The sequence below is a fragment of the Dermochelys coriacea genome, chromosome 1 (assembly GCF_009764565.3).
Source record: "Dermochelys coriacea isolate rDerCor1 chromosome 1, rDerCor1.pri.v4, whole genome shotgun sequence".
In the NCBI taxonomy this organism is placed as follows: Eukaryota; Metazoa; Chordata; order Testudines; family Dermochelyidae; genus Dermochelys; species Dermochelys coriacea.
This window is the reverse complement of record NC_050068.2, coordinates 32,087,651-32,112,315: the sequence shown is the minus strand read 5'-3', so window position 1 is coordinate 32,112,315 and position 24,665 is coordinate 32,087,651. Positions and strand designations below refer to the sequence as shown.

At 41.8% G+C, this 24,665-nt stretch overlaps 1 protein-coding gene and 1 long non-coding RNA gene across 6 annotated transcripts; one reads left to right on the top strand and one right to left on the bottom strand.

The window, feature by feature from the left end:
- Window positions 1-1,548: 1,548 nt before the first annotated feature.
- On the bottom strand, window positions 1,549-16,083 carry LOC119859759 (inhibitor of apoptosis protein-like). 5 transcript variants are annotated; one of them, XM_038412334.2, is made up of 10 exons: window positions 15,863-15,998; window positions 11,952-12,138; window positions 10,041-11,017; window positions 9,830-9,929; window positions 8,723-8,801; window positions 7,754-7,802; window positions 6,328-6,570; window positions 4,195-4,449; window positions 3,656-3,697; window positions 1,549-1,975 (listed from the first exon to the last, which is right to left on the bottom strand). In XM_038412334.2, the coding sequence occupies exons 3-10, from the start codon at window positions 10,912-10,914 to the stop codon at window positions 1,782-1,784; spliced, it is 1,836 nt and encodes a 611-aa protein (XP_038268262.1). In that variant the 5' UTR covers window positions 10,915-11,017; window positions 11,952-12,138; window positions 15,863-15,998; the 3' UTR covers window positions 1,549-1,781. The 5 variants fall into 5 exon arrangements, with proteins under 5 accessions (XP_038268262.1, XP_043360130.1, XP_038268268.1 ...); XM_043504195.1 differs by lacking the exon at window positions 15,863-15,998 and adding an exon at window positions 15,655-15,738; XM_038412340.2 differs by lacking the exon at window positions 15,863-15,998 and adding an exon at window positions 12,233-12,347.
- On the top strand, window positions 4,002-24,442 carry LOC122457887. The gene is made up of 3 exons (XR_006277588.1): window positions 4,002-4,171; window positions 8,697-8,699; window positions 24,431-24,442. It is a non-coding gene; the product is annotated as an uncharacterized LOC122457887 (long non-coding RNA).
- Window positions 24,443-24,665: the final 223 nt, after the last annotated feature.

The window sequence follows — 24,665 nt, the reverse complement described above, 5'->3', positions numbered from 1 at the left end:
GATTTGGGCCCATTCCACAAGAGTGTAATCATCTACTACAGCCACACTCCACAATGTGCCCTCGCAGACATATGCAAGGCAGCCATGTGGAGTTTGGTACACACCTTTTCCATGCACTATGCTCTAGTGCACAATTCCATGACAGATGCTTTGTTTGGAGCACCATCCTCCCACATAGGTACTGTGTGTTAATCAACCTCCCTGGAATAGGGACCAAGATGGCTAATAAGAACCATCACTCAAAGAAGAAGAGGTTGCTTACCTGTAACTGAAGGTTCTTAGGGATGTGTGATCCCCTCTGTATTCCAAACTCACCCTCCTTCCCCTCTGCTTCAGAGTCAACAGCTCTGTGGTAGAGAAGCAATTGGAAATGCAGGCAGCCTAACGCACCCTTTATCACCTGGGGCAAGACTACAAGGCTGGACAAGGCGCATGCATAGACTATCCAACAGTACTACTTTCAAAAGCCCTGGCACCAGGCACATGCATATAGTCCTCTGTGGAATATAGATAGGGACCACACATCTTTAAGAACCTTTACTTGCCTTAACTGTCATCTTAAAAGGCTACTACCACTACTGTCCAGCTACCTGATTTCTAAGGTCATGAGTGCATGTCCTACACCAGGACTTGGATTCCTCCCCAAGGCCAACACAGCAGTGAGTACTAGGGGCTGCTCCTCTGTTAGGAGCATTTTCTTCTTCATGAGAGAGAGAGGCAGACAGAAGGGGTGAAGGTGAATGGATGTTCCTTTTGTTTTCGTGGGAGGCTGCTCAGATGGCACTTTGTTCCAGGAGCAGTGTGAATCACAATACATTTACCAATATTCCCTCTGCTTAAGTTCCATTGTTCACTATTATAGGAGAGAGTGTGTGTGTCTAAATAAATAAATAAAAAAAATAAAATACCTGCATTATTTTTGTCTACCTCTAACACCGTAGTCAGTCACCCCATCTACTCTGAATAAGGAGGAAACTAAAGCAGATTAATTTTGCTAGGAAAAGGGTTATTAAAAAAGGCTGTGCTAAGAGGAGAATCAGCACAACACACAGTATAGACTAATACAGCTAATACAATTTTCCATTGTCACTGCAACCTATACAAAAATTTAAGCTAACTTTGGGAACATTTTGTATCAAATAAAAATTTTCACTTCTAAAATAGTTTATTGAAAACATTTTAAATGCTGTTTTCATGTAATTAAATATCAATTATACACACACATTAACAGAACATCAGACTTTTAGAAGGTTTTTGTAGTCTTGATGCAACCAGAACAGCTGAAGTAGAGGATCCTGTAGTCTTACAAGTATCCATCCATCCATCATTTCTAGGCAAGTCTCATGAAAATGCTTTAGTTATTTAAGATTCAGCTTTAAAATTAAATGTATTAAAACAAACAAACAGTGTTTCATTAGTAAAGGATTTCTTTTCAAATTAAGATAAGGCATATTTATGCGATCTCTTCCTCATTTACCAACACTTTCTGAAAAAGTTACTTCACAAAAAAAAAAAAAAAAAAAAAAAAAAAAAAAAAAAAAGATGGTCTTATTTTTCCAATCATTTTTTAATAATTACTTACACAGGTTTCAAAAAAGATCTTTGGCAGCATAAGGCCTAGCATGGTCACACAACAGTCCACTATTACCCCATAAGCCACATTAGGCAAGTAATTTATCCATTATCTTCTTTACTATAGTTTTCCATTCTTATCAAATCACTAGGTTAGTCTCGAGCACTACTAGGATGCACAGGAACAGGAGTTTGCAGGTTTCCTCTCCTCATGAAAGAAATGTACGAACGGTACCCTTTATTGTCCCCCTGCAAATGGGGCATTTCCTTAGGGAAGGTGCACACTCTTTGCACACCACTAAGTGACCACATGGAATAAATACAATAGAAACTTCTTTGTCCATGCAAACTTTACAGGTTCTTTCCTCCTGTAATCTTCTAAGTTGTTCTTCCATGGGTAACCCTGAGAAGAGAAAAAAAAAACCAAAAAACTTAACACCACAAAGAGATCTTCAAAATGGCAGAACTGACTAGAGATGGGAAAGCAAAAAAATTCAGTAAGACTGCCACCCAGTATTTCCAGTCTATAAAATCACTACACATACAGAGATAGCTGGAGAGACAGAAAAAGTAGTACATTTTCTAAAGCCAGGAAGTTGGGAGATAGAGTGAAATGACTGGCAAAGTGGGAAGCACAGGCAGGCAATGAGCAGCCAGCAGAGATGGAAAGCTATAGTTCTTGCGTTTGTCCAATGTTTATGCCTCAAAGTGATTACACAGTATGGATTTTAGAATCACACTGCACTTGGGACATCCTGTGGTTGGTGGTAGCCATTTTCAGTACTCAAGCACGAGGAAGTGGTTTACGTTAACTCACTACAAATAGAATGTGTCCCTCATACCTAATTTTGATTTAGAAAGCATATATAACTAATAGGTGACTGTGACCTAAAGTGCCCCTGTAATTACAATAGTGTGCAGAGTATGAATAATCTTTGTACAAAATATGCCTTGTGAGGTATCATTTAAAAATGAATACCATACTGATTATTAATATTCTCGTGTACTGTATGTCAGAAGTGCATATTAAGAGTTATAGAAATTAATGACTAAAATGTGTTTACCACACAAGTCTGGGGAGGGGGTAAACCAGTTTCTGATAGACAAAGGACAAGCTGATGCCTTGTGCCAGAGGTAAAAGTTGATTGACAAACACCTGCCAAAAAATGGCCACTTGACAATGAAGGGGTGCAGGAACAAACGGATCTGCATTTCAGCAAGCAGCAACATGGCACCTCTTTCACCATAAGGTCTCAGGTCTCCATCTTAGAGCTGGAATGAACTTTATCGAGGGGTAACCTTCAGGAAAACACAATTCAAAGGGGGACTAAACTATAAAAGTGAGGGACAAAAAACACACCAATCTTACTCTAAGACAAAGGAACCAGCCTTTTGACTTTAGTGGGGGAGACCCTGACCCGAGAATTTGGTCAGCCACGTTGCTGGGATCATGTGTAAGGATTTTACTTTGAACCCAGTCTAGCTTGTTTATTTTTATTTCTCTTGTAACTAATGCTTTATAGCTGTACTCCCTTAAGATCTCTTTAGTTAAATACACTTGGTTTAGTTTGAATTAAAGAATAAAACAGTGTTGTTTAAACTGAACTATTTGGTAACTAGTTAAAGTAGCAAACTGTTGAATATCGACCCTTTGCAGGGGCAACAAAACTTTACTATCTCAACTGCCCAGGAAAGGGCTGCACAATGCAGTAGACACAGTTTGGGGAAAATCTGGAACTGGGATTGTGTTGAGGTCACTCTGCAAGTAGTAACCAAGGCTGGTGGAAGCCAAAGTGTGGCAGGAGTGTTGCTAACAGGCTGCTGGAGTCAGAACCACCAAACCAGGACTGTAGCTATACAGACACTCAGAGTAACTTGCATGCTGGTAGGCTGTTTGTGAGCAGCACAAGTTAGGAGCTACAACAGCAAAGCATTAAGAGGCACTCAAGGTCACAGGGCAGGGGGTGACAACCCTTCACTAGTCTGGATTACACCCCAGAACGTGACAGTGTCAGAGAAAAATTTGTTTTGAGAACCTCAGTTATTGGCCAGACCACTCAAATGAATAAAACTGAAAATGTACCTGAAGTGTCTTCTGTGGGGACATACTTCACGTTTTTTTCAACTAAAAATGACAAAAAAGGAACATTTTAGTCATTGGAATTATCTGTATTCCAGTAGAATTTTTAACTACTGGTTTACTATTATACCTCAGACTATTAGTAGAGCCCTGCGTGGATACAAAATTTATATCTGCAGAGCTCTACTAGGAACCACGGTGGCGAAAGCAGCACCATGTCAGGCCCCTGCTCGCAGGACCCAGGAGAGGCAGATTGCTGCATGAAAGGGACTCCTGTCTGGGAGCGTGTGAGCCACTTGCACACACTAGTGCAACCAGGGACAGCTGCTGGTGCCAACCCCAGTGGTGAAGCTCGCTCCTAGGAGCGGCGGCCTAACATGCTGCAGCTTTCACCATTGTGGTTCCTGATAGAACCCTGCAGCTCTACAGAGCCCTGCATGGATCCAAAGTTTGTATTACCAAGAAAATAAAGATGGTTACACTTAGGAAATCAATCTATCAATCTTTTGGAGGAAAGGAGTACATCTATCAGTCAAACTCACCAAATAAATCTTTGTATAACACAGGATCACACTCTCGCAGGCAGTTTCGGAATATGTGGGCTGCTGCATTTCCTTTCACTAAAATCGTATCAATCAGTTCCCTTGCTTGCAATGGCGTTTGGGTTTTTTGTTTAATAACATCACGTTCAAGTTCAGTTATCACTTTGGCTGACAGTAAACTCTCCAGGATAGGACGCACACATGTCAAATGCTGAAACAAAGCCATTCGATTCTTCCGGATTAAAGACAGGTCATCTTAAATTCAAGGGGAAAATTCAGTAAGTTACAAGATTTTAAGTTGCATTGTTACTAGTAATTGATGTGCTATCAAATTATAAGAGATACCTTGATTCTTTTCATTCTTCATTTCACTTCCCACTCCGCATCAGTAATACACACTATTAAATAATTATTACAGACCTCACATATCACGAGAGGCAGACAAGTAGTTTGAGTATTGTGAAGTTTTACATAGTCCCCCTTCTCCTCCAGAGTAGTGAGGCCACCTTATACATATTTTCCTGACTTTCCTCATTAACCAAGTTTAAAAAAACCAAAACCCTAAAATTCTATTAGCCTTTTTCACAACTGCATCACATTGTTGACTCATTCAATCCGTGACCCTCTAACCCCCAGATCTTTTTCTGCAGTTTTTCTACTTAGCTACTTATTTCCAATTTCATAATTGTGCATTTCACTTTTTTCTTCCTAAGTGCACACGTCTTTATTATACTTCATTTTGTAGATTTTTAGATCTGTTCTCCAGTCTGTTAAAGTCATTTTGACTTCTAATATCCTCCAAAAGTGCTTGCAATCCTTCCCAGCTTGGTGTCACCTGAAAATTTTGTAAGTATACTCTCCTCTCTATCTAAGTCATTGATAAAAATATTGACTAGCACTGGACCCAGGACTGACCCCGTGGGACCTCACTAGATACATCCTCTCAATCTGATAGCAAATCACTGATAACTATGCTGAGTATGGTCTTTCAGCCAGTCCACCTGCCTTATAGTCATTTCGCCTAGACCAATGGTTTTCAACCTGTGGTCTGCAGACCCTTGGGGTCCACAGACTACATCTAGGATTTCCAAAGGGGTCTGTACCTCCATTTGAAGTTTAAGGATCCACAAATGAACAAAGGTTGAAAGCCACTAACCTAGACCACATCTCCCTACTTTCCTGATGAGAATGCCATATAGCATTGTGTCAAAAGCCTTACTTTAAAAACCAACCAACCCCTCCCATCCCAAGCCACTGGGCCAGTAACCCTACCAAAGAAGGAAATTAGGTTTGTTTGGTATGATATGTTCTTGACAAAACCATGTTGACTATTACTTATCACCCTATTATCCTCTAGGAACTTACAAAATGATTGTTTAACTTGTTCCAGTATCTTTCCAGGTATTGAAGTTAGGCCCACTGGTCTATAATTCCCCAGGTCCTCAATGTTTCCCTTTCTAAGTGTGGGCAAACATAGTAGCTTTCTTCTTTGCTCCTCTGTCCACCATGAGCTCTTGAAGAGAACTAATAGTTTTAAGATTGCACAAGGAATTAGCTGAAGCACCCCAGGGTGAATTTTGTCAGACCCTGCTTACTTAACTACATTTAACTTCAAGGAATATAAAAAAAAAAATAAACTGATCTCTAGTACATTAATCTCCATGTTTTTATTATTGCTGAGAAGTCACAGAAGAAACAGAGCTGGCCAGTAGTAACTTCAGAAGTCCAAAATTATATTTATAATCATTTTTATGTGGTAAACGTTTTACTATATAGAGAAGTCACAGTTCTTTGGTTTATATGATGGACCTATCAACGCATATAGGCATATGGACAAAAATATGGTCTTGACCCTGCAGAGTATTGTGGAGGTGGACTCAGAGCATATCGAGCCCCAATGAAGTATGGGATGCATCACTGTAAGGACAATTCCAGGATCGAGGCCTAAACTCCACATGGATATCCAGGTGATACAGTGTTAATCCTTTATATTTACCTTAAAAAAAAAAACCCAAAAAAACCCCAAAAAACACATTACTAAAGCTCATGAATACAAGTGTCCCCAGAATTAGACCAAAAAGCAAACATTACAATGGAACAAAGATAAGTGCATTACTAGTGCCCTATGCATACCTGATGCCACTTCTTCAGATTGTCTCTCCTTCTCCTCTTCCCTCTTTTCATCTTCTGCAGTAAGCAGATCAGACACAAGATCGTTAACGGTCTTGTAATTTTCCTCAGTCGCCAAGATTTTACTCTGAACTGTCTGCTTTATTAGTCTTCTACTAAATCCCATCTCCAAGGCTGCTTTAACCACTGGGGTGTTCATCATGATTGCATCTTCTGAATGGCTTTCTCCAGGTTCAGAATGAATAGCTATTCATAAAAAAAAAAGGGGGAGGGGGGAAAAATAGAAGATAATTTAGATTTTTAGCATCTTTGGCATATAAATGAGATTTGGGGTAAAAAAAATTTAATGACATGGGCCTCACTTTTTAAAACCAAAATATTTTTTATTTAGAACTCTTGTTTAGAATTTTATTAGACTGGATTTAAACAAAAAAAGCTTTATTACAATAACAAAAATCCAAATTAAAGCAGCAAAAGTAGGGAAAACCCAGAGGTCACTCCATTGTTGAATAGCATCATTAGATTAGAAATGAAAAAGAATGGTAAAAAGTTAGTTATGGAAATACCTCCCTTTCATATAGTATACCAAGTTCTTGAGTCCCATCTGCGTTAATAGAATGGTTACAGTTCTACTATTGATCATCCTTTTCCTGGCATTTAGCTAACTAAGCGCAATAGTTGGAAATCTGACTCATCTCATTGCATCAGCAAGGACCACTGCCACTATGGGGAATTCACCCCCAGAAAAGTCAGGCAGCATTGTCATTATACTTGGGTATTCCACTGAAGAGCAGCTTTACAGCACCAGAGAAAGCTGTCTGGAAGGCTGCACTTCAGTACGTCTCCAAGCTGGCCTGGCCGTTCCCTTTCCCTGGCTACTGCTGCCCACTTTTGAAGGTGCTGACATAGCTGCAGGCCTATCCAGCAGGGTAGGGTTGTAGGTATCTTGTGTAATCACAATACCCTCTAAGGAGCTCTGATACCACGGTGGTCTATAGCCTGGGTTACTCTAGCAGAAGCTGTTGTGGCCAACAATGAGCCCATTGAGTCCAGTTGGAGAACACGCAAACAAAGGCAAACTCTTCAGAAATATACAGTATGTATACAAATCTCTAGTATTGGGGAAATTATGAAGGGATGAGAAATTTCTTGTAACAAACTTGAAGGGAATATTGTAGTATAAAATTTCACAGACACCTCACTGACATTTTAAGTACACTATACAACTGTCAAAAAGAAAAAAAAAAAAAACTGACTTGCTGGGAAGCATTCCAATGCTGCTGCTTTCTAAAATGCTATGAATTGCTTAGCAAGCTAATTTTGGAAAGCATCCATACAAAAGTTCTATTTATATTTACATTAAGTTTATATGCATGCTGAAAGTCTTATTACTATGTAGCTTGAAAGACATTAACTAAAATGTACATACTTGGTGGATTGGCACTTTCGTCCACAGGGGTATCTGAAGTTGACAAGAGCTATGGAACGCAAAGGAACAGCATTTAAAAAAAAACAAAACCAATAACAAAAAAACCAAAAAGTCAGCATCTTTTCTCTTTGCATACAACACTGATAATTCCAGTGCATTCTTTTCCACAAAAGATTAAAGGAAGAACTTGGTACAGATAAAGAAGTTATTGTAGCATTTAAGAGCCCTAGCCATGGGGCCAGGACCCCATTGTGCTAGTCACTGTCAAGCCACACCCCACCCAAAGACCTGCAATTAAGAATTTTAACTCAGATAGCCAAGTGAAGTATTTGTAGATAGGATTATACAAGTCTTACAACAATTCATATTGCAAACGTGTATTGGGGTAAATCCAGGCAGTTTATACCAACACAAACTTTTCTCTTCTAAATGAAGTTATTCATTATGTCTTTTGTTTATGCAAAAATATCTAGTTACAAACAGCTTAGTTAAAAAAAAAAAAAAGTCCCACAAGTGAGGCACCCAGAACCAGTTTCTGTACTACCACTTACTAATCTGAATTAGTCACTAAAAAGCCTTGTGTAATCAGAACTTCACTTCTTGATATTCAAAGTCTAGAGCTCTCACTGCCTCACACCAAGTGTCACAAGGTTTGACTGTAAATGGCTGTGGTGCTCCTCAAATGACTCAAGTCCCAATGCTAACAGATCTATTTTCAATATAAATTCTCATAAAATACAAAAAATGCTCATGGAAGCTGTGCAAAGAGTCAGTTTTGAAGACCATCCATTAGAATTGGTTCGTCTCATTTTCATGTAAAGCTGTCCATTCATGAACTATCAAACTTAAAACTCATACCTGTCAAACTACTTAGAGCAATAACTGGAAAGTGGGTATGGAAAAAAGTTATGTACCACCATCTAATGCTGATATTAGCAACCAGAAAGTTACATAAAAATTCTAGTTTACCTGTTCAAGGAGATGTGGAAATCTTGCCTGAATTTGATTGACAAACTCTCGTCCTTTTATTCGCAGTAGATACTCGCATCTAAAACATTAACAGAATATAAATGTTTGTGAGGTTACAATATTTGTTTCTCATATATGACTAGTTAAGAGCCATACAGAATAAGAAGCCTACAATACTGTGCTCAGTTAGGCCCCAATTCAGGGAAGCACTTACACACATACTTAAAAGTTAAGCACATGATTAAGTCCCAGTGACTTCAAAAGGAACTTTAGCACACACTTAAGTATCCTTACTGAAGAGGGATGCTTTGCTGAATCATCTTACTAGGCCTAATTTCTCTATGTATCAGATATAAATGCGATCTCATCAATACAAAGCATTCAGTAATGGATACCTTTTAGTGTACAGCCTCAACAGCTTTTAAACTCAGCCAATACTCCTTAGCCCCCACCAAATCGCTCAGTGTCTACAAACTAGTCTAAATTTAAAAACAAAACAAAAACCCACAATGAAATAGATATACAAAAATTAAAGGTTTTAAAACTTATCAGTCTACACTTTGCATTAGTAAAGCAATTTAAATTTTACTCAAGATAAAAAAGTCCACTGATAAAGTAAATGGGGTAGATGAACAAGGAGCTAAGCAAAAGTTGGACGTTGAACTTAGTTTACCATCAGCTATTAATGTGTCAAAGATTAGCATACAAAACTGTCCAATTTGAAGAACTATTTTTCCTGTACTGTTCTCAACTTCATGAAAGCTAATTAAAAATCATTACCGTAAGGGGAGATTTTCAAAAGGTACAAATAGCAATTATGTGTCTTACTGACATCAGTCTTTGAAAATTTCCCCCATAGTTATTAGCGTCATTATTTCCCCATTAGGAAGCGTTCACATTTTATTATTCAGCAGTAGAGATGTTCACTCAATTCTTTCCATCTGGAACACAAAAAACCTCTTGTACAGTGACAATTCCAAAAACACTCACATTGGCCTAACTCTGCTCCCACTTACAAATTTCAAGGTAAAAATTATAGGGGAAGGTCTGAAAGTGCTCTGCACTGGCCTAATTCTTCCAGTTACAGAACTTTTTAAATATAGTTACCTTGGAAACCATTTAGCATGCTCAATCCATGGATCATCTCCAGACTCCCAACACCTTAATCCACCATCACAGCAAAAACATTTGACATCATCATTACGACCTTTAAAAGCAAGTTTACAAAGTATTCAACAAGTGTTCACGCAAGCCATTGCTTAAAAAATTCTAATATATAAATATAAACAAAGACATTAGATAGGTTAACTTTTCTTACCTACATAATAAAACCCAGCATTTGCAAGTTGCTCAGGTCGAACTGGAATTCTTGTTGGCCAGTTTATGAATGTTTTAACACGAGCCACGTGGGTTTGCATACTCTGGTTAGAAATGCTGAATATTGGTTGGTCTCTAGTTTTATTTTCCACAAAAGGGCAGTTAGGGAAGTATCTCTGATGCTCTGACATGGCATTATCCTTCGGTTCCCAGTTGCTTAGTTGCCCCCCACAGGTAAAGCAAGCAACTTTGTCTCCTGGCCCAGTATAGTAAAATCCAGCTTTTGCCACATCTGCTGGTGATAAAAATGTCAGGGGCCATGTCTGAAAAGTACATAGTCTAGCATCTTCTGTGCTCATTGCAGGATTATAATAGTTAAGTCGCAGGTGTGATGGGTCCTCAACAGCCCTAGAAGTTACTGGTGCTTGAGGAAAACTGGAGAAAGAAGCACTGAAAAAGCCAATTTGTTCCAAGCTCGGAGCAACAGTTATGGAATGCAAAGATTGTGAAAAACTGTTTATTGTGGCTGGAGGTGAAAAGGCTGAATGAAAGGATGATCCAAGATTACTAACTGAATGCAAATTCTGAACAAAGCTGCAGCTAGGATAGAGCTGTTTATGTTTTTCCAGAGCACTGTCGCCTTGTTTCCAGTTATCCAACATCAAGCCACAACTGAAGCATCTAACTTTATCTTTCATACCAGTGTAATAAAACCCAGCTCGAGCAAGACTCCTTTCAGACACTGGCACGTTGAGAGGGAAAGTAGAAAAAGTAGACATTCTGTAGAGTTCACACGACAAATCATACTTCAGTTCACACACACTGCTGTTATTCATCAGATTAGCCAGGAACGAGCTGCTTTCCACTATGTTCATAATGAAATATTATGGACGAATGGGACAAGTCTTTCTCTGGGAGGTAGTTTTGTGCATGGAGGTGATTTTGAATAACTCCCAGGCCATATAAAAAAGTAAGGACCTGAAAGTGAAACATTTTGGTTTGTAACACTGAATGCACGTGAAAGAAATGAATTATGATTCATAAACAGACTTGATATATATGGGAAGTCCTTCTTTTATTTTAATCTGCACAACTGCTTTCAATGGAAAAGTTACACAACCTTAACACTCTAGGAGGTACAGAAAGGATGTCAACTGGACTTTCCTGTCACAATACATCACATTTTCCGTAGTATACTATACTTCTTATTTCACAGTCAATGGCACTTTGGTGCAGATGGGGGTTGGGTGGAAGAGGTACAGAAAAATATCTAAGGGTGATCAAAATCCACCCCAAATAAAGAAACTAAAATGGGTAAAATTGAAGACACTGCATCTTAATATCATGCTCCAATATAAAATTAAGTGTTTATTTCATCCTACATAGCCAATACGAATGCAGCTTTTATACATCTGTAAAGATTTTGTTTTGATAAGAGTGTTGCATACTTACGTTGAAATTCTAACCTGAGACATTTACAGAGGCACAAACAGAACAGCCCCAAAACTTCTGAAGGTGTATTTGTATGTCATTAGACTGCCAAAACAAAATACCCTTTGTTTTAGCAATCCTCACCAAAAGATATGCAATACACTACAAACAAAATTTAAGGTTATACTCAACTGCCTTATGTATAGCAGAGCTATAGCTCCGGCAAGAATGATTCTTGCCTATAGCAGTGACATCACCAACTTGTCATAGGTACCCACTGACTTGGAACAGACCCAGTGTGTTTTCTTCCATGACACTCTCAACACTGGGCATCATAAACTTAGCCAGGTTGCTTTGGTACAATTGCACTCTTATAACATTTAATACAAATATATGGCTTTATGTTAGAATAGTCTAGTATTTTATATGGATTAATTAAAAGATCTCTGTAGGCCATGTTCAGAAAGCAAACAGAACTTACACTGGTCAATACAGAAATATATTTTGTTAACTTTAGTTTCTTTATTTGTGCACAAAACTACCTCCCAGATTTCAGACTAAAGTCCCTTTTAAAGGGCTTAGGCCTCCATACTGAGATTTGTAGTTCACAAGAAGAAATTGTAGATATCTATAGTGTGAAACATCCAATTCCTTTGTGCTGCCAAAACCTGTAAAGGAGAAAAAGACATTTTTCTTATAAAACAAGATAAATTCGGCATATTTGTTGTAGCTGTCATCTACAGTATTGCTCAAATTATACACCTGTTGAACACTAGAATCTCAAAGCTAGTTTTCTTAATTGTTGGCCAGCAGGTTTCAGGATAGTTAATGAAGGTCACTTCCATAAACACCGACATCAAATCCTATTCCCACCTTGTTAACCTGTACCGAAAAATTTGGAAAAGTGAATGATTTCATTTCACAAGTTGTCAAATATTTGGCAGATAGAGACAATAGATTAGTGGCCTGGTCTACATACAAAGTTGTACTGATATGACTAACAGTGTTATTTTACATAGATTTAGTTTAGAGGTGCAACCTAAACATACAAGGCAGGTTTAAACCGGTATAGAACAGCACATACAAAAGTTGCACCAATTAACCTAAGCCAATTTAAGTTAAACAAGGACTTGTTTAACCTCAGGAGTTGTCCAATGACAAAAGGAAAAATCCCAAGCTTACAAAATACAACCAAAAATTCCAGGTGAGAGCAGGGGATAGAAATCAGTCTGTAATTGTAGGGTCTCTTTTTTTGCTGTGTTTCAAGTTTTCTGAAGCATTCCACACTTTCATTAAAATACACACAACACTTCTTCCTATTGGAAATACAGTCAACACAAACATGCTGCTGCCAGGGTAGCATACACCCCCTACGGAAAGGGTCTCCAAGCAAACAGCAGCAGCAGAGTACTCTCCACGCACTTCAGATTGGTGATGGCTCATTGATGCCATGGTATTTAGATGATCATTAGGCACAGTGAGTGGGGGGGAGCAGACCAGCCTTCTCTTCTCCCTTCTGTCCTGTCCTCCCAGCTCCTAATCATAGCTGGGTGGAGTAACCCAGCTGCCCCTTCAATATGATGGGAGGGGACAGGGAAGGTAGGCCAAATTTAGTGGCACTGCAACTCCATGTGTCAAGTGAGCAGCTGGGCCAACTTTGAGTGAGTGGCATTTTGACTTGGACCACATGGCTGCAACACCACTCAAATATGAGTGCAATCAGACTATTAATCTGGGTTCCCTCTTCAGCAAAATTCTGGTTGTACCTCAGATGGTCATGCTAACTCTGGCTAGTTTCTTAATTAAGGATATTAAATGCAACAACAAGAAGTTATGCAAGGTTATACAATAAAAAGTCAAGTAATGCAAGTGTTAAATACCGCTTCTAGTAAAGGAGGAATTGCCACACTAGATCAGAACTATGGTCCAGCTAGTCCAATATCCAGTCTCTGATAGCTGCCTACACCAGATACCTCAGAGGAAGTACATGAAACCTCACAGTAGACAGATGTGGGACAATCTGCCTCTCATAAGAGTCAAATCCTAATCTCTAATATTTGGAGGCTGGTTTATGCCCAGAGCATGAAGTTTTATATCCCTTCCAAATCTTTTCGTTTAGCATTAACTATTATTTTAACTCTGGATATCCTTGTAATCCATATAATCATCCAATCTTTGAATCATGCTAAATTTTTGGTCTCCATGGTATGCTGTGGAGTGAGTTCCACAGTCTAATCACATACTGAGTAAAAAGTATTTCCTTTAATCAATTTTCAATTTGCCATCATTTTTTTTGAATATTCTCTTGTTCTTGTGCTATGAAATAGAGAACAGATGCCCCTGTCTAACTTCAACATAACTTCTTATTTATCTCCCTTCTAAGGGCATGCCTACACACACAGGGGCAATCAGAAAAATTAGGTATGAAGACAATGTGCATAAGTGGGTTAATTCATCATGTGATGCTTTCATTCAGGAGTGAAACCATCTTAGTTCCCCGTTACCAAATCCTCATTGAAGAACATCACATGCGGGTTTCACACACTTTAATTTAGGCGCATTGACGTCACACCTGCAGATGATTTGCCTTAACTTTCCTGAGTGACCCCCTATAGACATGTCCTAAAATAAACAATCCTAGTCTTGTCAATCTCTCAGGTATTTTTCCGGGCCCTTAATCATTCCCACTGCCCTTCTATGAATCCCCTCTACTTCTGTAGTATCCCTTTGAGATGGGGTGACCCTTTGAGATGGTGCACACAGTATTCCAGATGAGGCCATACCATCAATTTATATTATGGCATATAAGTGGGTTGAGATCATAAATTTAGTGGAAGGTACTGGAAGGTACATAAATTATTTGAGTTTTTCCCTCCAGTAAGCAATACTTTGCATGTATCAAGCAACAACTTGTCCATTCACCAAGTTTGGTTAAGTCCCCCTTAAGTTCCTCACAGTCATCTCTAGACTTGACTAACCTTAGTACTTCAATGGACCCATTATAGCTTTACTTACTCTGTAAAGACCTCAGCTTTTGCATTTATGATTTTTTGCAGTTTTTACTGTACAAACATGAGCCAATCATATCCTACAATGACCACACATGATTAACTTTCCACAGTGAATGATCTCATTTACTACAATGGGACTACTTGCAGTGTGTAAAGTTAAGCACATCTCAAATGTGCATATTCCCATAACCTAGATTTTTGCTTTTTATAAAGCTTAAAATTAACTGGGTGCTTAAACTAATTTGTAATCCCTCTTGCAGTTTCTGAAATGTTAAGCCTTTTTCTCAATTAAGGCCAAAAAGGGATAATTAGAGGAAACAATTCACCACCAGCTCCCACACACAGCGTGGGCAAATGTCACCCCATACTTATTCATCCACCCACCCTCATTAAACTCAAGTTTCATGCAGCACCGGCCACACTAGGCTAGGCAAGCCTAGCCATAGCCATACCCCTGGTTGGCTAAAGTAATGTTGCCAGTCATCACAACTTGATCCCAAGTCTCATAGTATTTACTCTTGAAGACCAGCAGTTACACAAGAACCTCAGCTTCCATTTTTAAAATAACCATTCCTGGCCCTCAGGGTGGCAGGGAGCTTGGATCTATTTCCCCCAGTTAAAAGGAAAGGAGTACTTGTGGCACCTTAGAGACTAACAAACGTATGCGACCATACACACTAACAAGAGTGATCACTTAAGCGGAGCTATTACCAATAGCTCATCTTAAGCGATCACTCTCGTTGCAGTGTGTATGTTAACACCCATTGTTTCATGTTCTCTGTGTATATAAATCTCTCCACTGAATGCATCCGATGAAGTGAGCTGTAGCTCACGAAAGCTTATGCTCCAATAAATTTGTTAGTCTCTAAGGTGCCACAAGTCCTCCTTTGCTTTTTGCGGATACAGACCAACAGGGCAGCTACTCTGAAACTTGGAAACATGGTGACCTCAGTGCAGCCTGCGGGCGGGGGGAGGCCAATCCAAACGTCACCTCAAACAAACCCAAATAATTATTTTTAAAACCCATCATATGTTGAGGGCCTCACGCTTGGGGCTGGCAGCACCTCCCCACAGCCACACACGCCTGGCGGATGGAGGACAACGTGGCCGGCCCCGTCCTGCTCAGCTCAACCCCACCCTTTGCCAACAGCTCCCGCCCCAGAAGCCCCCCGCCGCAGCCCTGCGCCCCCGCCCACCCGGCGAACGCCGTTCCCCGTTATCGCGAGAGCTGCATTGACGCCGTCAGCGGCCGCACACAGCGGTCCCCCCTCCCCCCTTCCCCGCCGCCGCCATCTCCAGCCCCTCCGCCCCAGTGCCCGCCGCGGCGTCCGTGCGCGCCCAGCTGAGGCTCGAGCCGCCCGTCCCCGGCCCCGATACTCACCCAGGCTAGGCTGGGCCGCACGCAGGACTCAGCGGCCGCGCTGCTCTCGCACGCTATATACACCACGGCCCGCCGGCCCCGCCTCGGGGAAACTCCTACCTCCGGCCCCCCCCCGCCGCCTATCCTGTCAAACAAAGTCTGGGGCCCCGCGCTGGGGGAAAAGGTCCCCGGCCGGACTTACTGCGCATGCGCGAACTGGGCGATGGCTGGGGCGGGCGCGTGGTGCTGCCCGTGTGTGGCCGGCCCCCTCCCTCTGCCCGGCGGCGCACACAGAGCGCGCGCCGGGGCGATCTCGAGGCGCCCCTCGCAGCCTGAACCCTGCCCCCCCCCCCGGTCTATGGCGTGAGGCCAGAACGAGCAAACTCATTACAACTGCCCCCAAACACTTCAGCGCCCCTGGCAGCCCGGGGTTCGAGCCCTGACCAAACCTGGACCTTTGGCATCTTGAGCCCCAGATCAGGGGTCAAGTAGGAGCAGCTCCCTGCATTCTCGGTTTTGGCAGTACGTTACTGGGAGTGGGGCCAAAAAAATAGCAGGATCCACTAGATACCTGCTTACCAGATCCAGGTTTATGTGGTGCTCAAACATATAAAGTGGGGTTTGGGTTGGTCAGTGCAATAGGAACAGCTAGACTTGCTCTCTCGTTTGATGTTCAGTTTGGGGACTTGGGATCAAAATGGTAAGGAATCAGGTAGAGCCAGCTTTTAGGGAAATGTCCAGGGGGCTGACCACATAACAGCTCTGCAGGGCCTCCAGGGCTTCTGAATGAAATGTTGCTTTCTCAGTAAGCAGGGAAGGAAAGGGGGAGGGAGGGATTAAAGAGCAGAATCAGGCCCTTCGATCAAAACTCCTGTCCATATCAATGGATGTAAGATGCAACCTGTAATCTCCTTTTGGGCAATTTTAAATATCTCCTTGGAAATGAACAGGAAAATCCTTCCTCACAAATGCCCAGTTAAGAAAAACCAACAAAACACCCTGTCTGTGGGCAAATCCAAATTAAAAGCATATTTCTCCCTAAGAGTCCAATCCCATTCCCACTAAAGTCAGTGCCAAAACTCCCACTGACTCAAATGGTCCAGGATCAGGACCCAAATGCCTGAGACTTTCCTTCTGGGTTCCCCCCCGCCCCCTTTGCCTCTTGCTCATTCACATAATCACACTGAATAAGGGCCTGCTCCTGTTCCCACCAAAGTTAAGAGGAACATTAGGTACTTTCCTCTTTCTAGGGGAAACCCTGCAGAAATATGTGTGTGTCTGTCTGTTTCCCCTACCCCCATTGCTGGGGGAATTCCAAAGGCCTGAACTACTTCCTGCTTTTATGTGTGGGTGTGATTTTGAACCCTCCCTTTTATCCTGATCACAGCCATACATCACTCCTTAAGGGAAATGCCACAGAGAAAAAGGGAAACAGAGTAAGTAGACAGAGTAAACTGCCCTAACACATGAGGATTTTAGCAATCTTCTGGTCTCTTGTCAGCAGCTCCTCATTATGTGCCACCATCACCCCCCTTTCTGAGATCTGTCACTAACAATCAGCTCCATTTCTCCTGCCCTCACAATGTTGCCTGCTCTCATGATTTTGTCATGAGTCTCATGATAATTATTGTTTTCCTTAAATCCCCAGCTCCTGAAGTCAAGTGCATATGTGATTATTTCGGCCTCAGTTAAAGAAAAAGTTTCTAGCCCCTGTGGCTGTGTAGAGAGCTTCAAAATGTGACCCCAGTGCACCCTAAAGGCTCAAAAAGCAAAAGGCAAATAAGAATATCAAATCTATTTTTACATAATCATGTAAATCTCATTACATAATTTCATTTCAAGCCAGTCTCAGGATTTTTGGTGAATTGGATTCATGATTTTTGAACACTGGGGGTTGGCAATACTGACTCTGTCTCCCTGAGCTGGGGAGGAGGAAGAGCTTCTTTCTGGCAGTGTTGTGAAATTTGCTTCTCTCTTACTGGTGCTGGGACAGATATCACCAGAGCATCTACAGAGTGGACCTATAGCAGGAGGTATAAGAAGGGCGCAATTGTGTTCATCAAACTTTCAAAACTTTAAAGAAAAGACTGTAAAATGTCAGGGGGGAAAAAGAAACAAAAAGAGGATACAGAATGGAATGCAGTCAAATTTTTATCAGAGTGGTTTCAGATTGAATCTCCACTCAGGAATTTGAAAAAATTCCACAAGAGACTCCCCACAACACTGACTATTGAGGTTCAAAATCTCCCAACACAATCATGGTAACACCTTCTCTTTCCTGGGACAGAATAAATACAAGAAGATGAAAAAGCCCCACTATGGGTTTTTTTTCTTTTTTTCAAGGAGGGATGAGGGGTGGGGTGTTTTTGCAATTAGGAACTGAAGGTGTGCAATATAGGAAGCAAAACTGAATTGTATATTATGACACCATGGCTAACTTTTTATAGCAAGAGGTTCTGGTAAAATGCATTTACAAAAGACCCTATCACCCCGTTTACTCAATCTCTCTCTGACATTTCCTGTTAAGGTAGAATGTAATTTGTCATCAGTGTTAAAAGGAAACATGCCAGATTTGGTCAGCTTCTTTGTCATTACATTTAATGCTATGTCTCCAGCTTTTCACATATTATGGTTCATGGCACACACAAAGAGAAATAAAAAATAAAATAAATACGCTTGCTGGAAGATTGCAACATAACACTGCTTTATTTCTTAGACTTCAGAATGATAACACATAAAAGCCCCAAAACAGGGAAAGACAAAACAGGCTGCTCCCTGCGGGCATAGAGATCTAATTCACTCCAACCTACTGTAGGTTGTCTGTATGCTGACTAACGTGCTAGGCCCAGATCACATGCTTCCCTGCAAAGTCCCCTCGCCTGCAAGCCAGGCCAGGCAACTCCTCTCAGCATTTTTTAATTATCCTATTTGTTGTGGCATTTGGGACCATGACATACATGATCCACAGAAGACAAGCACTCTTGACCCATCATTAGAAAAAAAAAGATTCCACACGAGTCATATCGCATAACCTCACAAATACGTAAGAAGAAAGTTGTGCTTTGCAATTCTGTGATGAAGGTCAGAAAACTCAAAGTCCGTAGAATTTCCACTGTCTTTGCAAGCCAGATGAAACTCAGTTTTACCTATCTGCCTACACAAACGAGCCACAGGGACAAATGTTAAAGTTTAAGTAAATCTTGTGGTTTTTGTTGTTGGCTGGTTTTTTCCTCCCCTCATTGCTTGTGGGGGAATTGCTCCAAATGTTAAGAGCAGTAGTTAGATTAGAATCAAAAATGTATCACATCACAAGAACCAGCTGAGGCTGTTGTGTCAGAGACTAGCCTCACTCACAAATACTCACTTTGAAAAAGGGGCTAGAATGAGTTACAGACCAATCTTGGCCTACTTTTATTTTAATTCCTTTAATAGATTTGATAACTTGCCAATCTGCTAATAGTTTTTCTGTTTCCCTGTTTCTAAGAAGACAATCTTCACTCTGCTGATGATATCATAAGCAGTAGAGGCAGCAAGAAGAAAGCTCTATTGCTAAATCGGGGGCCAATGCAGCAAAGAGACGAGCACCCTTCTCTCCTCAAAAAAGGGCCAAAGTTGGATGGAAGGAGGCAAGGAGTGTGTCCCTGAGGAGATCCACAGACTGGTATTCAATTAAATCAGCTTGTTTCCAAACTGAGTTCCAGGCTCTTGGTCCCTCCCACAGAGCTGCCCGTCTGTCTACCAGTCACCTACTTCTGTGCACCAACATCTATCCTTGTGCTGCCATAAGACCTGCTCCAACTCTCACTGACATCAGTGTGAATCTTTCCACTGACTTCAGTGAGAGCAGGTTTGGGCCAGTAGAGAAGGGCGTGGGGGGCACTTACCCATGTCTCCTGCCTGACCTCAATGCAGGGAGAGGGACTGGCAAGATCCTGGCAGCAGCACAAATGGAAGCATCCGCATGTACTGGGTATCAGTCAAGCATCTCTGTGTATGTTGTCTATGTATTTACTGTGGTTGTGACTGTAGGATCTGATTGCCTGTGGTATGTGGCCGCACAGCGCTCATGGGACTAGTTTGCCTGACATCTCACAAGTATTGGAGCATTAATGCATGCTTATTTTGGGGAACGGGGCCGGCCTTAGGGGTGGGCCACCTGGTGGCCACCCAGGGCGCCCAATGGTCAAGGGGGCACCGTGCAGCAGCACAGAGGTGTGCGCTGCAGGTGAAGTGTCAGAAACTGTTCCCATGGGGGGGCACTCAGATTTCTCCCTGCTTCCTCCTGCAGAGGAAAGGGAGATGGGGAGAGCAGTGGCACACAGATACTGCTGGGGCCCACCCCAACATTCCTCCATGCCCCCCTTGGGGGGAGCGAGGAGCAACACCAAGTGCTCCATGCATCCAGGTCACTTTCCCCACCTGGGCTGTGCTGTGAGGTGAGCATCAGCAGCTGCTGCTTTCCTGCCCTCCCCTTATGCATCCCAGGTGGGGAAAGTGACCTGGATGAAGGGAGCTCTGATGTCGCTCCTCCCTAGGGGTGCCCAGAGGAGCAGTGTTGGAGGGGGAGAGTGAGCAGCAGTGCCAGCTGCTCCATGAATCCAGGTCAGTTTTCCCACATGGTGCAAGAGGGGAGGTGTAGGGGGTTCAGTGCAAGGATTAGGGGCACAGGAGGGGGCAGGGGTTGGGGGCACAGGAGGGAGGTGTACGAATGAAGGGGGAGTGCAGGGCTGGGGCAAAGGAAGCACAGTGCAGGGGTTGGGGCACAGGAGGAATGTGCAGGGGTTGAAGGCACAGAAGGAGGGTGCAGGGGTGAAAAGGTGAGTTCAGGGGTTGGGGCACAGGAAGGGAGTGCAGGGGTAGGGGCAAAGAGGGCACAGTGCAGTAGTTAGGGGCAAAGGGGGGAGTGCAAGTGTTGGGGTAATGGGGGGCATACACAGTAGCCAGGGGCACCAAAATACAAGTTCACCCAGGGCACCATTTTCCCTTAGGCCAGCCCTGGGGGAGAATCAAGAATGCTCTTAATACATAAGCTTCTCTCCCCATCCCATCCCTGCATGAGCCACATTGGGGGATAATTTATTAGAACTGGGTGATTAACTAGTTAGTAAAGGTAACTAGTAAAGTAAAGGTCATCTTTAAGTCATCTGCTGAGGACTGTAAAATGGGAGACAGGAAGGGAGAGAGGGGAAGGCTGGAAGGAAGGACTAAAAAGCTCAGGCTTTCAGAGAAGTAAGATTTCCCTCCCCTGGTGCCTAAGGTGTAAGTTGAAACTTGGGAAATGCCTTAAGTTGATGGGCAATGAAATTGAATAAGACATTGTAGATAAAGTACCCTGTGGTAAACCTATGGTGGAGTGTGTGAAGATTGCTGTCACTGCTGCTGCGTTAAGTTACCTTTCTGCTAATGCAAAATGCAACAGAGTAAGTGACCTAAGACACTGGGTAACATTTTTGTAAGTTTCTAGGCTGATAAGTTACTTAAGTCCCACTTTCAAAAATGACTTGGGCATTTAGGGCCCAGATTTTCAAAGGTATGTAGTTGCCTAACTCCTATTGATTCCAATGAGAATTAGGTCCCTAAGTACCCTTTGAGAATCTGGGGCCTTAAGAGGATAAATCTCATTGAAAGTCAATGGAACTTAGGTTTGTAATATTGCCGATGTACATTAGGCACTTTTGAAAACTTTACCCCCCATCTGAAATATGATGAACAAGAAACTTTTGTAAGAAGGAATGGTCTTTTAAAATCGTTATAGCAATAACATGCACAGGGTAAAGTATAGTGCAGTCATACCTAGTGTGGCTAAAGGGCTTGATCCTTGGACTCCTAAAACACTCTAATATCTTGTTAAATGTATAACTTGTGGTCTTGAATGCTGGCACAGCAAATACTTTTTCCATTTGAAAAAGTAACGGAATCTCTTGCTCTTGATTCCTCCCCCCCACATAGCATTAATGGGGCGGTGGGGGGAGAATGTTCCCTAATTATTTTTAGTACAATTTTAGGAGGTGCCTGCTGTTCAGAGACAGGTGGGGGTTTTCTTTACTTCCTAAAAATCCATTACCTACAACTTGAATATTAAACTTCTTTAACTAAATCTGTTCCCTGCTTAAACAACTTTGTGTGGCAGGGACACCACTACCGGCAAACAGAAGGTTAATTTGCAGTTTGGTTGCCCCTGTCCTCTACACAGGGCCGCAAGGAAGAGAAGAGGGCATGATTGGAAGTCTCAGACTAATCAACTTCCCAAGAGGAAGGCATGAAACTCTGGTTGGAAGACACAAACCGAGGATGTCTGCCCCCAGTCAGCCCATGAGGTCTTCCTCCATCTGCACTGTGTTAAATTTTGAAAAAAGACCTTTATGCTTTCTCTCTTGCTGTCCTTCATGCCATGGAGAAGCTCCCCATAAACAGTCACAAAACGAATTCATTATCCTCCTTCAAAACCCTGCTCAAAACTCTGTTTTGCCATGCAATGTCATTTAGCATGCATTTGTGCTTTCTCTGTATATGGTGTACCAGCCCTGCAGATCTTGATACTACTGCCCAGAAAGACCACAGACTCAGTTCAGTAGTGAAGATGCTCAGCCAGGTTTATTGTCCATTGCTAGCACCCCATAGACTCTACAGGGACACTAACACACGTATGCCCATTATAATGGACCAGTTCATTCAGCAGCTGGACTTTCCCCTGCTCTCTCAGCCAGACAAAAGTTAAAGGGGAGGTATCCTGACATTTAGAGAATGTGAGAAACAACTTGCATACCACCTTACATGTTTCATGACCTCCGTTTGTTACCTCGCCTTGTATCTTGCTCAAGGTGGTTTTAGGAAAACATCCCTGTTCACTTTTTCAAACCCTCTTATCTTGTGTTAGGTCAGGATGTACCTGGGCTAATCTTTTGGAGTGTATTCACACACATACTCAGTTTCTGCTGTGTCTTAGGAGTGCCTGTGTTTCAGCACCACTAGCAGTACCTTTGCCAAGGTCATGTATTGGACAATAAACCTGTAAGCATCTGCTTTAATACATGGCCTGACTTCGCTGACTATGGTTCAGGTCTCACATCAACCCAGTGCTCCAGGCTCGCTCGCTTGCTCTCCTACACCATGCTGCTTAGAAAAAAAAATTGACAACAGTTAGGCTGCTGGTCCACAGCCTGTCATGCTGATCTGTATTGTTTCATTGTCCCTTTGTACTATCCATCTGTTGTCTCTTATCTTATTTATAGAATGTAAGCTGTTTGGGGCAAGGAGTGTTTTTGTCCTGTTTATAGAGCTTCTAGTGCAATTGGATTCATGTCTATGACTTGGCCTGTTAGGCTTTCTGATAATGCAAATAAATGATGTTTATAGAGGGTGAAAGGAAGAAAAAATTTGAAATGAAGACAGTTCAAGTACTATCCTGCTCTGAAATAAAACTATATTATCTTAAGAAACTAGCACGATGGCTAACAGAAAAATCCAAGGTATTGCAATGAATTCAATCATGTGTGATAATGGAGATGAAATTGCAATATGTAAGATATGTGCAAAGGATACGCTGGTGTCATGGTATTAAATATCCTGAGGTCTGAAATGCTATACAAAACTTATAGTGCACTCATCTGGGTTTTGAGAAATGCATACTCAGAGCCAGCAATCTCATGGTCTGGCTTGACATGAATGCTATTTGGATTGAATCCAAATGAGAAAACGGTAACTATAGCCACAGAAAATAGAATACACAAGAGGAACTCCAGCTGCATGAGATTCCTAAATGTCTTTGGTATAAAATTGATGTAGCTCTAGAATTAGTTCAGGGGAAGAGATTAACCCTTATGGATTAGTACTCAAAATATTTTGAAGATGAAATGCTGCACACATCAAGCAGCATGCTCCTAATACACCCGAAATAGGAGTGAGCTTGCCTTGGCAGTGCAGACTGTAATAGATGTAGCTTGAAAGCATTATGTCCTTGCTTCTATGTCCTGCACTTTCCTCTCATTCCTTCCTTTGAAACTTGGTCTGGTATCCACTGTTAACCACTTGTACAATACTCTGAAAACCATCCTAGCAGCTGTAGACAATATCCTTCCTTCAACATTGCCTGTTTTTCCCTCTGCTTGCTTAATACAGAGGTAGTCTCCAGCTGACAAATTTCAAGATCTCACTAATCCCCATACAAACTTGCCCAGAATCCTTATGTTTTTCCATAGACAAAGAAGACCCAGATATTCTTGGTCTAAAATGGTTTACATAAGAATAAGAAAGAACAGAAATAAAGTCTCCATGAGAACTCAGTGTGTTTCTATGATAATGAGTGCTATAGAAAAACCTAAGCTGGACAGCAAAGTGCTGCCGAAACTCTCGGAGAAAAAAAACCCTGCTGTCTCTGCTGACCAGCAGAGTTCTTAGGAAACTGGCTAACACACAGAAAACAAAGGCATAGCAGTTTCGAGTTACATGTAGCAGAATGATGAATTGTTAACAGTAATCCCTGGTCAGCAAGTATCTCATTTGAAAAGCTCTCTGGGATATCTGTTCAGCACAATCTGTCAAACTACTGGTTTCAGAGTAGCAGCCGTGTTAGTCTGTATTCGCAAAAAGAAAAGGAGTACCCATGGCACCTTAGAAAATTTGTTAGTCTCTAAGGTGCCACGGGTACTCCTTTTCTTTTTGTCAAACTACTGTTAGGCACATTCAGATGGGTTCAACAGAAAAGTCAGTTCAAATAGCAAAGCGCTTAATAGAAAAGATTTTAGCCTGGGTTGTTCCAGGATTGGGCCCTGTAATTGTACACATGCAAACATAATGTGAGGTAAGTTAATAGGGCAAAGAAAAA